Source organism: Acyrthosiphon pisum, chromosome A2, assembly GCF_005508785.2.
Source record: "Acyrthosiphon pisum isolate AL4f chromosome A2, pea_aphid_22Mar2018_4r6ur, whole genome shotgun sequence".
Taxonomy (NCBI): Eukaryota; Metazoa; Arthropoda; class Insecta; order Hemiptera; family Aphididae; genus Acyrthosiphon; species Acyrthosiphon pisum.
The window spans coordinates 69,875,272-69,890,510 of NC_042495.1; the positions used below are offsets into that span (position 1 = coordinate 69,875,272).

The 15,239-nt window shown below is 26.6% G+C and overlaps 1 protein-coding gene across 2 annotated transcripts in view; it reads left to right on the forward strand.

Annotated features, from left to right (window-relative positions):
• The window catches only part of LOC100162050, a 33,869-nt gene extending 19,573 nt beyond the window's left edge, over positions 1-14,296 (forward strand). For both annotated transcript variants that reach the window (XM_016805144.2, XM_016805145.2), the window contains exons 3-9: positions 1,513-1,645; positions 1,794-1,924; positions 4,119-4,228; positions 4,491-4,636; positions 9,556-9,772; positions 13,894-14,010; positions 14,093-14,296. In XM_016805144.2, the coding sequence (XP_016660633.1) occupies positions 1,513-1,645; positions 1,794-1,924; positions 4,119-4,228; positions 4,491-4,636; positions 9,556-9,772; positions 13,894-14,010; positions 14,093-14,210 (972 nt within the window). In that variant the 3' untranslated portion in view covers positions 14,211-14,296. The remainder of the gene's footprint in view (positions 1-1,512; positions 1,646-1,793; positions 1,925-4,118; positions 4,229-4,490; positions 4,637-9,555; positions 9,773-13,893; positions 14,011-14,092) is intronic.
• The last annotated feature ends 943 nt before the right edge of the window (positions 14,297-15,239 follow it).

A 15,239-nucleotide genomic window follows, 5' to 3' on the forward strand; every position in this document is an offset into this window, starting at 1 on the left:
CCATTTCAAATTATTAAAGATACCTTCAAATGCAATTTTTTTATAATAATACAACGCACAAAATTTAGCTAAGCCCTTCTATAAGCGACTTCTCCCTAACATCCACAATTTTCACCTTCCTCAACTTCGAATTATCTGCTCTTATCAACCCATGTAACCCTGGAAGACGACCAAATCAAAAATTGTGCCGTGACATAGGAAGATTATTAATTTTCATGAAAACACACACATGCCATGAGGTTCAAAATTTAATGGATAGATTTTTCACACGAATAAGCACCTATTTATAACACGCCACATCGCATATTGTAAATATGTTAACTTACAGATTGTGAAAGATATTATTTAAAATGAAAAAAAAAATGAGAATTTTGAGTTTAAATTTAATGCAATATTATTGGGGAAAAAAATAATTTAACTTACCTACCTCCTATCGTATTACTAATTGTAAAATAAATTACTAATTCCTATGATAGAAATATTAATATATATTATTTTACAATATACTTTTAGTTATTATACAAAATCGTTTTCGGTATTGAATGATTTAAGTTGAATTAATATTTAACAGCTGTATTATAGTGGCTTGCTCATCAATGATGAGGTACACTCGACACCAACTGTACTTACAGCAGAGTGGTTACCCTACTTTCCCTATTTTTGTAAATTTATTATTTAGTGTTGGTCAACAATATAATTTGTATCGAATATTATCGAATTATGATAAATGTAAAAGGTATGGTAACACTAATAAACTATAAAATATGGTTTGCCGAGAATCATTGAAGTGTATTTAAGAAATTATGAATTTGAATTAAAAAATACATTAAAATATATTGAATACTGGACTGGGGCTTAAATGTTTTTAATGAAATGCTGCTTAATTATTAATTCATAATTGTCATAACACTTTTTATTAAGTTACATTTTAAATACTTTTTTTGTAACATAAATTAAAATATGCAAATATAAAAACATTAATATTAATAATTGTAATTGTATGTATAATATTTCTATAAAAATAAAAGTATTCACCATCAACATTTCAGGATTAGTATTTGATTTTAAATATTAGTTTAGAAATAAAAGATGGTGTACTCTTTCGGGTATATAATAGCCTGTTTCTTTGTTCTGTAATATGACTTTTACAACTTCACTAAATAAGCGTTAAAAAGAACACAAGTAACTATTAACTTCGGTACTTTAGTACTTTTTGTCGATTTAAATACATAAGTGAAATGTTCAGTATTTTTCTTTAGTAATACCATGCTAATTCCGATAGTTGTCCCGCATGATTATCGATATTGAATATATCAAAACAAATTCCACGATTTCGATCCATCGATGAACATCTGAGTCTACCCTATCGATATTGCCATACGAGTATGGTTTATATTATTAATATTAATATGTCGGCATTTGATAGAAATTGATTGAAATATTTTTTTACTTTTCACCCTCATTAAATTTAAGGATTTTTCGTTTTCAATTTGCACTTGTTTTTTTTAATAGGTACATCTGTTCGAATCTGTGGTCGGACATGGAAGACTTATGGAGCCACCGTCAAGAAACAGTATGTGGCGGTTCGGATATCCTAATCCGGTCGATTACAACGATAACGAATTGTTCTGCGGCGGCCATTCTGGTACGATGTGAATCCTGCAGATCGAGAAAATCCGTCGATTATATTTTCTATTATTATTATTATTTTTTACTTTACGAGCTCGAATTGCTAATATTGAAACGCAGAGCAAAGAAAAAACAAGTAAGACGGTAATAATATATGTTTTTAGTTCAATGGAGCGTTAACGACGGGAAATGCGGAGTGTGCGGGGACGCGTACGATCAAGCTCAACCTAGACGACACGAAGCGGGGGGTGAATACGGCAGAGGCATAATCAGCAGGCATTATTTTGCAGGTCAGGTAAGGTCAATTGAAACAATTATGAGCGTTTTGTCATTATACTCGAATAAATGATGCGCATAATATAACACTGTGTCATTATTGTGATGGTTACGATCACGTTTGTCGTGATTATTATTCTTCAATCATAAATTAATTATTATAAAATTACTCGCCAATTCCACCTAAATGTTGTTGCTATTATTGCGTTCGATGGATTACCTTCTTATTTAATTGTCGCATAAAGTTTGGTTTAAAAACTTCTAATACCAAATCTATGGATGTAATTACCATTTACACTTTAACTTTCTTAAGAACTTTTATGGCCTCGTGAAATATTAATAAAACACAATGTGGGAAAAAAGTTTTAACGAAAGTTTTGCTTAGTATGTCATTTAGAATTGAAATCCTCTAAGGAGCTAAAGCTTTTTGTAAATCGTCAAAATTCCAGTTACCTAATACGAATTAGGACCATCGAAATTGCATGGTTAATACAATAATAATTATGGTTCAACAAAGGCACAATTTTTAAAATTCATGACAATGACATCACAGAATACAGAATAAATTTGATTTTTAAATAAATTCGATGATCATAAAATGCTAAAATGTACTAATGTTTATACACACAGTATACTTTAATTAAAACGAAAATTGGATTTGCTTCTAAAAAGTAATTTAAGTTTGTTTTAGCTGTTCATAAATTTAGCTCTTTATGTAGCTTAAATAAATAATACGTTTATTTTTAATTACATTGGTTTACTAATAAACTTAAAATATTACAATTTTTAAACTGATAATAAACGTACCATATTATATAAAGTAGGTCACAAAGTTTTAACATTTCTATAAGTAAAATAAACTTTTCTTGTTTAATTCCGTAGGATTGTTAAAACATTATTTATTGGTTATGACCTGATCATATTATTACTCAAATTGTACACTACAAAATAAAAATTGTAATATTTTAACTTATATCTAGAAACAAACATTTATGACAATAAATCCATTTAGACAGTTATGTGTTGTTTCCAATAAAAAATATCAACGAATATTAATTATTATATGATTCGGTATTTTCTCTTTATAGAAATGTAAAAACTAATAAACTAAAAAAATGTTTATAAGTTACATAGTTATTAATTTTTTGAGAAAATAATATTAGATTAATATTTTAACTATGTAAAATCACTTTTTTTAAATTTTAATATCGATTATAATTTTTATAAGGTACTTCCTAAAAAAATAATAGTCGTCAAAAGTTACTTGTAGCCTTTGGAAAACAATGATTTTTACATAATTATTATTTTTTTTTTAATGAAAAATCGCTTTTATATTAAGTATTTAATGTTTGGTTTTAATTATTACAAAAACTAATAATATTTCTAATTTATTATAAATTAAATTTGTATGTAAATAATATGAAAACAATTGAAATTTGCCAATATTGGCATTCTAAATTAAAACATGATGGATTTATTTAATCACCTTCCGTAATGCGTCATATAGGTACTTCAACGCTATAAAAATAAATTTTCTCAGTCATTTATAAATACTTGAGTAGTAGTAGATACACAATAAGTACAACACTTGTAATTTATATTTTATTTTAGTATTATTATATATTTATCTTTTTTCTTATTATTTTAATTATGATACAGATGATATATCATATCAATATATTATATTTTATTATTAATATAATAATTAATCATCATAATATATAATGAAGAATCATGAAAAAAATTACGTGTAATTCGGGATAAATATTTAATAAATTTGAAATTTTATTTAAGACAAAAACTAACATATATAAACTTGATTATTGAAGATTTGACTATATAATCTAAAATAAATCTTTAAGACATTAATTAATTATAGCTCTTATAGTCTTTTCGTTATCTTTTTCCTAAATTCAATATATTTAAGTATTGTATTCATAGGAAATTATTATGAATCATGTTTATGTTTGTCAGATGACTCAACTTAAAATAATATCTCTATAATTTATATTATTTTATAATATAAACTTCTGTAGAAAACACTATAAAAAATTATTTTTAGTAGTGGCAATGTAGAAAAGTTATGTGAAACTTAGTTTCAAAATATAATAAATTAATGTTTGATGTTACGTCACAAAAAAACTAATATAAAATTAAATTACTTTTCATTTTCATATTATAGTAAAAATAATAAATGGTTTATTGGATTTCAGACGATTGATGTTGAAATTGAATTAACTGCCAACCACAAAGGAAGATTCGAAATGCACCTCTGCCCAAATAATAATCCTAAATACGAAGCTACACAGTCTTGTATAGAGAGGTAAGCAAATAAATGTGCGTTAGAGTTTCATGAATCATCTAACCATAATTATATAAGGCGTTCATCAGTTGGGCACGATATTATCAATTTGATTTAATATGATTTAATATTTTTTATTTATTACCAGTAAAAGACGATTTATATTATATTTTATGTTCTATGTATACTCACTCGTAACATTCAAAGTAAAATATTTACAAATTATAAAAAATTAGTAAAAAAAATGTATTATTGTAATTTTATATTTTCTTGTTTTCTTGAGGTTTCCGTTGTACATATCTGGCACACGGCAGGTCCGATATATCATCCCAGAAAATTCAAAGAAGAAAGATATTTTCAAGTACAGGGTGAGGTTACCACCTTATCTCACGTGCTCCCAATGTGTTCTTCAATGGACTTATTATACGGGTGAGTGCGAAATATGAATATAATAATATAATAATATAATAATATAATATAATAAGTTGTATTATGTTAGTCAATAATTTATTTTTTCATTGTAATCACTTGTAGCGTGTTTCTGTGATTTATTATGGCTCGTTATTTTAGACTAAAACCAATAACATTTCCTACTTAGGTATATTCTGTAGGAAATATTAAAGTTTTATCATAATAATATAATGTGTAGAATTTAACTATCTATTTCTCTTATTTATATAAATTACTAGATACTTTAGATAATATGAATTTGTTTTTATAGTTGTAATTATTCAAAATTGAATAATCTCAGACATTTTTACCAATCACTAAGTATTTTCTAAATATAATTTTAAAATATTGTAGCTGTTTTCGACCAATTATAGATGTTTTTAGTTTTTGATAATTTATGATAAAAAGAATTTATTTTTCCTTGTCAAAATCCCGAAATTATAATACAAGATTTCTAATAGGTAGTTCTTACTGAAATTAAATAACAAATCAAGGGTTAAGACAAGTTCATTTTTTATGAGAATTTTAACATTATATTTTGACGAATTGCATTATCAAATTTAACGATTTATCCTAAAATTATTTTTCTTTTTTAGTTGTAATTCAAAAAATATTATTGGTAGGAACATAAAACATGTCGCCATTATTTGAATTATCATTTTCTATATTCCACGAAATTTTCAAAATATTATGTAGATTTGTTTTAAACTATAGACATTCGAAATGTTTGAATTTTCTTTTTTATGGTTAGGTATTTAAAAATATTAAAACTACAAGACAAAGTACAAGTTTTTTTATAAATATTTAAAGTTAAAATGTTGACAACATTTGATATATTTTAAACATTATTTTTTATATTTAATTATTTATCGTAGAATATAAAAAATAATTATTTTAAAAATTGATTATACTTTTAAACATTTACTAGAATAAGTTATCATTGTTACAATGACTTGTAAGTATTTCAAAATTAAATTATAACCAACCGTAAATTTGTAAGTTTCTGATGATTTTGTGGAAAATCAATATGAATTATCTTTTCGTGATAAAAAGTTTAATTAAGTCTGTACCAGCTTAAGAAATAAGAATTTTAAAATTTAATGACGCTCAATTATATTATGCTTTATTAGTTATGCTTTTGTTTTTATTAAACTAATTTATTTTATATATTATGTTCTTAAGATTAAGTAAATACTAAATTTACAAGTGTGTATAAATTGTATATAAAAGCTGTAATTGAAATAATCTTCACGATTTTAGTTTCTACGGACTACGATTATCTAGGTTAATATTTGTTAAATTAATTGCTTTTATTGGACATACCATATATGGATGTATAGTTAATTCAATGACGATGATAAAAAAATTCTAATTTGGTGTTCTATTGCAAAGGTACTAAAAATATATTCACGTTTGACAACTTTTACAAAAGAAGCTATAAGAATAATATAATATTAGTATGTACTGCACATGCGGTTTAAGTAAATAATCTTGATAACCAGACAAACTTAAATTATTCAAAAACTTTTTTTTACTTATTTAAAAATAAAAGTAAACAGTTTTTGAGTTACTATTTTAAGTTTACAAACAAATTTATTTTTTCTTGATTATTACAACTGTGTACATAATTCCAGGTCACAACTTTGACGTATACTTCAATAATATTTTCTCTAAAAATATTTATAGCACGTTTATGAACTTATTTTTTGAATTAATGCAACTTGTATCCACATAAATTATTTTATCTATTATCTATAACTGAGTACACAGAATTATTCAATACATTTGTTGTATAAAAATATTTATATCACTTTAAAGAAAATCCAAGTTTGCTAATGAGCATAAAATATAAAATGTCTCGTCTCATACTTAAGTTTTAAAATCAAGTTTATGCAGATGTATTGTTATTTTCAAATTATCTTTTTTTTTTGTACAAATAAAACTTGCAATTGTTGTAATAAATCAATTTCCGGAAATAAAATTGAAATATATTAAAATACTAAATATACTAAATATATAGCTGACATAAAATTATTTCATGGTAATTTATTCTTGGAAAATTAAATATATTCTCGAAAAATTTAAAATACCTACTCGACTATATTATCATAATGATTTTTTATTGGATTGTAAATTAATTATTTATGAATTGAAGTGTAATTGATTTTTAAAATTCAAATACGATTCGAAACAATTTAGTTAATAAGAATATTTTATCTGATAGGAATTATTATGTTTCATGAATAAGTGAATAACGCATGCATAAAAATAATTGATCTAGTAAAAAAAAGATTTATACACCGTTAAAGTAATAAGTACGTATATCAATATAATAATTTATTCAAACTCGGACTTTGATGTACTTCAATGAAATAAATATGATTACATCATTGAGGATGGTAAATCTAGGTACACCATCGTCGTGTGAATGTGTATGTACTCATATATTCCGTGTATTTTACAATTATGGTAATGTGTTATTAAAACACTGTAAATTAACTTTAAAAACATTTTGTCAAAACGTTATAAAAATAAAGACAATATTGTAGTATAAACAATATATATACTAGGAACAAAACTAAATTAATACACAAAAGAATATTATGGTAACACGGGGTATTGGGTAGACAATTTGGCCACACCAATGCCGAGGGTGTTTTTTAATGGAATAATATTACCAATAGTTTTTATTTTTAATTTTATTTAATTAAAAAAATAATAATAATAATAATAATTAATTATTTATCCCTTTTAGGGCCGTTCTTATAATGTCCGGTTAAAGTTAACCGACACTTTACCGGACATTGTAAGAACGGCCCTTAGTGATCATTATAATTATTCATAAGACAAAATTCAATGTTTTCTTTAAAAATAACTGTGCAATAAATAATAATGCACATCACGTAGTGCTTACCTATCTTGTTACTTTTTCTGGTTTGTGTAACATATTGAAATCCTCAATACTCGAGCCTTTATCTATGTATCAGATAATAATATGATCGTAAAATAATTGAAGTGTCCAAATTGTTAGGACCCATAACTTGATAAGTACCTATTAATACCAAATTGATATGTATGTATTTAAATTAAATTTTTGTAACATATTCTGTATTACAACGTAGTCAACGTTTTAGTCCGTTAAAGTATACATATTATATCACATTATATTTATATTAATCTTAATCTTAATCTTAACGAATTTAAATCGTTGCTACACAACAGTAAAATAATATTCAATGCACCAAAAACTTTGTATTCGTAATTATTACGACTGTGTACACTAAAGTGTACACATTTTGATGTAATCAACATTTTAGATTCAAAGAAATAATATTATTATAAAAAGTATAGTAATATATACCTACCTAAGTACGTGGTGATAACACGTTAAATAAATCTTATTTAAAAAATGCTCGTGTCACAATGTTCGTCTCGATACTCCTCCGAAACGGCTTGACCGATTTTTATGAAATTTTTTATGCATATTCAGTAAGTATGAGAATCAGCCAACATCTATTTTTCATACCTCTAAGTGATAAGGGTTGTCCAGAAAAAAAAAAAAAATATTATTATTTACGATAGAAATATTTGTTTATAAATGGTTGCTATTGGTTATATATATAAAAAATAATAGTGTATTATATATTGGTTGCTATTGGTTAATCGGGCATGTTTGTTGATTAGTATTATTATTTTTATCAATATATATGTTTGAGAATCGGCTATTATCTAAGTTTGTATGCTGTGCTATAAGTAATTCCGGAGTTATGGCCTCTTAAGTGCACAATATTAATCACACAGTAGTGTATCGTTGACACGTAGCAACATACACTCTATGTGGTATATATAAATGAATGTTTGTGGGTAGATTAGACCACTGGGGAGAAGATAGGCTAATTTAAAAAGGGTTAAATTTGGTTTTTTTACTCATCGGATTTTAGTACGGATAGGTTAGGTTTTTGTATTAATTGATTATATTAATCCATCGTAGGTGGAATTAAGTAAAAACGATAAACTTGGTATAACTTTGATATTTTAGAGTTAAATCATACACTTACGTACAAACAGCACGGGGTCCGCGATCTACCGCAGATAGATTGCCTACCTGATAATGTACCTACTGCTGTGAATCAGAATTTTTATCCCGGGCAACAGAAAAGTTAAGATAAATCTAGAACATCACACACCGAATATTAAATAACGCGTTGAACAATGTTTGAGTCATATACAGTTTGTAAATTTAACGGGTAACGAAGTGCACGGGATCAGCTAGTAGGAATATAAATTGTTTATCAATACTTATATAAAATTGAAGGTTTATTTATATTTGAGTTCCACACGATGCATATTTTAATTTCTAACTATGATATACCTACTTAATTGATTTCGATTGAAAATATAATATTTCCTTTAGTACCTACTCTCATCGGACTTGACTAGCTATTATTATTATATTATTATACTATTATATATTTGTTATTGTAGCTATGTATACACTGCGTATAGACGATAAAATATAAAACAATGTTATGACCAGCGGGCAGTGGTATACATGCAATATTTTTGTCAGAAGGGTCATTATGAAAATATTGTGATCCCTCACCCCTCAAAAATGAAAATTTCAAACTCTCTACATTATGACAATTATTATCATCTAAAAATTAATGTTCGAACCACCCCTCACCTCTGGGAAGTGTGCCACTGTGGAGTAATAGTATAATAATTATTTAACGTTATAACGTTAAGAGTATACTCTCTGATTATAGCTGCAGCATTCAAACCTCATCGGATGTCATTGTTTTTAAACCGTTTGATGTACGTTTTTAAATGTATAATATTGTGTAAGCTAGACAGTGGTGTCTCGGCGGTCGTCGTAATCGTAAAGCTTTTGTTCACAGGTAACATGTGGGGAAAATGCGACAACGGGACGGAAGGACTGGGCTGTGGGCTACCGGAAACGTTCCGGAACTGTGCGGACGTCAAAATCGTGACCAGCACGTCGGGTCTACCACCGCAGTTCATACACAACAGGCCACAGCAGCACTACTACAGTTCGGCTCTCCGGGGCGACGACTTGATGATAGCGCCGCAGATTTATTACCCACTTGTGGTCAAGTACGTCCCGCGCGCGTGCCGCCGTCGATTTGTCGAATGCGCCTTTTCCTCTTTTACGCTCCACGCACACACATGCACACACACACACACACACACACACACACACACACACACACACACACACACACACGCAAAAACACGGACAATAATATTATTGTGACCCACCGCATTCAGGGTATCGGTGCTATATACAATTTATTGCAAGGGGAAGGTTTTGATTGACAGTAAAAATTCCAAGAATATTGACTTAATTAACTTTTGAGAACACGTCATGTGTTTAGGTTTATTGAGAATACGGTTTACGGCAAGTCGGAGGGGTGTTATGATAGTTATAGAATACGACGTATTTGCCATTAGTTTTATTTTTTCATGGCGTTATTGTGTGTAGCTAAAACAATGTTGGCCAAGACATTATCGACTTCTGTGACATTTTCGTTGGCAGTGCCAGTGGGGGTTGTCGTTTCCAATTTGTATTACTGGTTGCTAGTGTTTAACATTTCACTCGTCCAAGTGTCTGACGCGTCAAAACACAACTGGAAGATACACTGCAGGAGTAGGGTATGTCTAGGAACGGTCGTGTATCGATTTGTGGATCTTAATCCCTACCTAATGTCTTATAGTTTATACCATATATGTTATAATAATATCTGTTTTTCTTCATCACGCTGATGCAATCTGTATAAGGCACGAAATAATAATAAGTCAGTTGTTATTTTTCGAAATCGTTAATTTTGTTCACGCGTCCCAGTTCTATGTAATAGTATCTACGGTCGTGATTATCTACGGACGATGACGACGTTCATAATTTTATTATCATACGCGAGCGTTGACATTTCGATGGTATTATTAATGTTGTTAAATATAACAAAAATGTAATTTTATAGCTTTTCGTTTTGTACTGTCAAGTGTAAAATATAAACAAATGCTGTTTAAAGAATTTTTCTTTTGAAAATCGATACGGCACAAACTATACATTCGTATAATAGTTGTACATACATCCAAAGTATTTCTATTTATTTTAATAATATAATAATATTTATATTCCAATGAAATATGGGATCCATAGTCGATAGGAATAACCCCATTTTATTCAACTGAAACAGATAGAAATAATTGTATAAACATTTTTTCCCTTTTTTAATTTAAAAATACCTATGTACGCCTTTAATTGCATCAATATTAATTATAAAATACTTAAACATGTCTTATAAATTATTAAAATTTAATAAAACTCATTTAAATTTTTCATTTACAAACATTTTCAAAGGAAAGTTTCAAAATTTAAGTAGGAAATTACTTTATATTTAATTAATTTCATGTACGAGTGAAAACAGTGGCTCAAATTATAAGTTTCCACTCTGTAAAAGCTTTTTGTGGTTATATATATTAATATATTTGTCACTTTCCAGCTTTCAGTAGCAGCTATATATTTTCACTAAGTTGCAATTCGAAAATATTTATTTTAATAGAATCATTAATAATAAACCATTTTACAAAATGGAGTTGGATTTTCTTTTTATACAATTATTAAAAATGTAAACCATTCTTCATTAAATATTAATTTTAAATTAACTGTATGATTTATTATTCAAACATATTTTCAAAGTATTGTATACTAAAAGAAAATATGTATTATGTTTGTTTTTATTTAAATTTTAAAATGTTTTACATAGGCACTTACTCAGCCGTAGAAAATATTATATGCATATAGTACCTACGTATAATATGACAAAGGCACAGTACATTTTATTAAAATAAAAGAATAATTGATTTGTCGTTTCATAGATAATCAATATTTAATTCTGTGAAAATAAGAACGAAATAAATGTTTAAAATCGTTTATGATGAATAATAATTTAATTTTAGAATTATTAATAAAAGTTTTACTAATTAATAATTATTTTTTTAAATTTATTTACCTATTCGTAACATTAATTTTTTTGCATCATTCTTTTTACGATCATATTCTTTGTAATTCTTCGCCAATTTACTGAATTATATCGTATGTTTCATTATTATTAAAGTAATATAGGTACAAGGTACTAGTAAAACAAATTGTTATAAGCTCGGTACAAAAATTATTTTTCTTCTAAATGTACGAATTAATTATGAATCAGTTAAAATGAAAAACTAACAATGTTACATACACCATTTCTAAATAATCAACTTAGAAATATTTATTTAGTAGGTAAAAAGTTAAAGTAATAATTCAGAGTAAAATGTTTTAAAAGTACGCAAAGATAATTCAAAATGTCAACTTACAAATGCTAAGAATACATGACTGTATTTTAATATATTCAGAGTTTCTCCACTTTTGTTGGTCTTAATAAAGTTTACAATACATAAAAATATGCATAAATAAATAAAATCATATTTTAACGAATAATAATTCATTTTTGTTAGTGACTCGAGACTCAGGTAAATTGTTAATGCCGGAAACTTTTTTAATACTATGGAAATGAATGCTATTCAAAAGTTTTTTAAACTTATAATAAAGTCAGTATTAACTAATATGGCCTTCTGGTGATTTATTGGTTTTATTTTCAGAACAAGTTTCTGAAAAATACAATTCCATATTTCCATGTCATAATAAAAACAATTACATTTTTAATTATTAATGGATATCAATTGGCCTTAATCGAGTACCTATAATAAAGCGTAAAATGCTCTTGAATTTTTTTTATGATTTCTTTTATAAAAATGAAATAAAATATATAACCGAGAACAATTACATTACACAATTCATATACACGTAATCACATTATTCGTGTTTACTCAATTTTATTTTCGTGGTGAAGCATTAACAATATTAACACACCTGCTAAAATGTCAATTTAGTAGTTCTCGTATAATATTGCCATTGATTATGATTTATGATTAATACTAGTATTTATAATCAATGATATTACATTATTGTTTTTTTAAAAATATCTCTGATAAAAACAAGATTATTTAATGTATTTCAGAATTTGGTTAAACATTAAAAAGTTTTAATTTATATTCCAATTTAAATCCTTCAGTTTTTGTATAACTATGCAACAATAATAATAATAATAATTTTTTTGATTTGATATTCATGTACAATTGTTTGAATATTATTGATAAAAAATGTTTTGCATACTTTTATACATTTTGTCAGAACTGAACGATTTAAATAGTTTTTCATATAATACTCCGCGTTATATAAATTTGATTTGAACCAAACAGCAAGAAAACCAATCAATGTATATATTTTTATATTTTAGCTATAAAGAACATCATTATAATAATAACAATATTTATAATATAATTTTCTTATCTCCAAAAGGAACTTAAACGTTTCAACATTTGTTTGTTAAAAATTGGATTTGTTACAATTCTCAGTAAGTAAGTGTATATGAACTTAAGCAGTTAGACCCTATGAAATTTGAAAATATTAAGTTAAGTCGACCCGACTTATTAGTTATTACACACAAAAGCATTTTAAGTGGTTACAGAGTAAAGACAATATATTATTATTATCTTTTTTGATCACAAAACATAATAATGCTATTGAGAACTGTCTCTACAAACAAAATGAAAATATTTACGATATTATCCCTTGACCCATTTTATGCGAAAATAAAAACCTAGAGATACAATATTAATTACATATTATACTTGAATATACGAGTATAAATTATCAACTGCTCTATATCATAGTATAGGTACCTACTGTAGGTGTTGTTTATAATGTACACTATAGTAAAACAAATCGGAAACACCGAACAAAACAAAATTATTTATAATATTTATTTAAATGTTTATTTTTAGTAGTATTCTATCTATCATAATGTTCGTAGTAATTTTTTTTGGTATTCATTCAATATCATTTTTAAATTTCAATATTTTACTCAACAATGAAAACCTTTCTACATTATATTTTATATTTTTCATTTTGCACAGACTAACCTATTTTCAACCAAATCCATTGTACATTAAGGACACTACACATTTATTTATTTATTTTTTATTATAACCGACTTGTAAGATAACAAAGAATTATTTTGATTTTATTCAAACAAATTTCATCTTCGCAAATAAACAGGGTAGATATTATGTTTATTCACTGTATATTATATAAATGTTTACTTTTAATTTAGGGCCCAAGTATGTGTTGCAACACAAAAGTATCGTATTGTTCCCGGCATGGACAAATGGTGTGAAAACAATTGTGTAAACTTTCCGTCAAACTGCCCCGAAGAATTCTGCACTTGTCCGTGAGTTTCAAACTATGGCACAACGTGTCATTTATTTTAAAAATAATTGAGCCAATTAAATATCGGTTTGTTATATTTTCAGAGAACAATGCACTGGAATCGGAGAAATAAAAGGATTACCCGGTGCTGATGAATACTGCCAGGACCAATGTATTGTCTATGGAGCAAAGTGCCCGAAAAAGCGGTGTGTCTGCTATTAACCAGCTGATTAGACTTCTGATTTGTACAGTTCTTGAATAAAAAATATACATACATAATTAACTTTTTTGCTCTATTTGCCAATAAATCGTGTTTTTTTTATTTATTCCCGTTATCCGAGTGACGAAATGTTTAGTTAACACTTACAATAACAATAATTTATTTTACAGCACACTAAAACGTTTAGGCTGTTCAGAAGATGTAAAGATCTTTAACAATAATTTGTTACTCTATATTTTACGTAAATTAAAAACTGAGTTATACATAATCCGGAATTCTTGGCCAATTTGCGGTACCAGTGGCGGTCAAATGAATTTCTTACGGAGAGGGATGCGGCTTATTTTTTAACATACACTATTATTTGATAATTAAAAGTATAATTTATGGTTACCGTAATATAAGTTATTATAAATATTGAAAAAAAAAGGTCATGGGGATCAATCCCCATCATCCCCCCTTAAGAGGTTGACCGCCACTGTGTCGTACCTACTTCAAAATGTGTATTAATGTCAACTTGTAAAATAATGTTAATAATATGACTAAACTGTACGACGTACGTAATAATCGTAATAATATGTACATTTTAGGTACCTACCTTGAAAATGTAGGTATATAAAAAACCATCAGTACCTACAGCGTATCGCACAAAGGTTAATGTATCCCAGTTATACATATTTAAGTACCTATATATTATTCCAAGTTTAAAATATATTAAAGAACCATTGCGATTCTAAAGTAAATAGTGTCTTAAATTTAAATAAATTGATCTCAAGTCATGACTTCAGATATTATTATTTATTATAGTATAAAAATATTGTATAACTATTATGTTTGATGAATGATGAATATTTCTATAGGTTTTCACATTTTCATTATATTTTAATATGTACGATTTATGTGTCTATCAGTATTCCAAATAAGAAGTAACCATGTCATAGTCATAGACTGGTATTAGTAGTTGTTTTTTTCAAGTTCATAATTCGTTAAAGTTTCACATAACAAAAAATTACATCACAAAGTTTTGTATTATT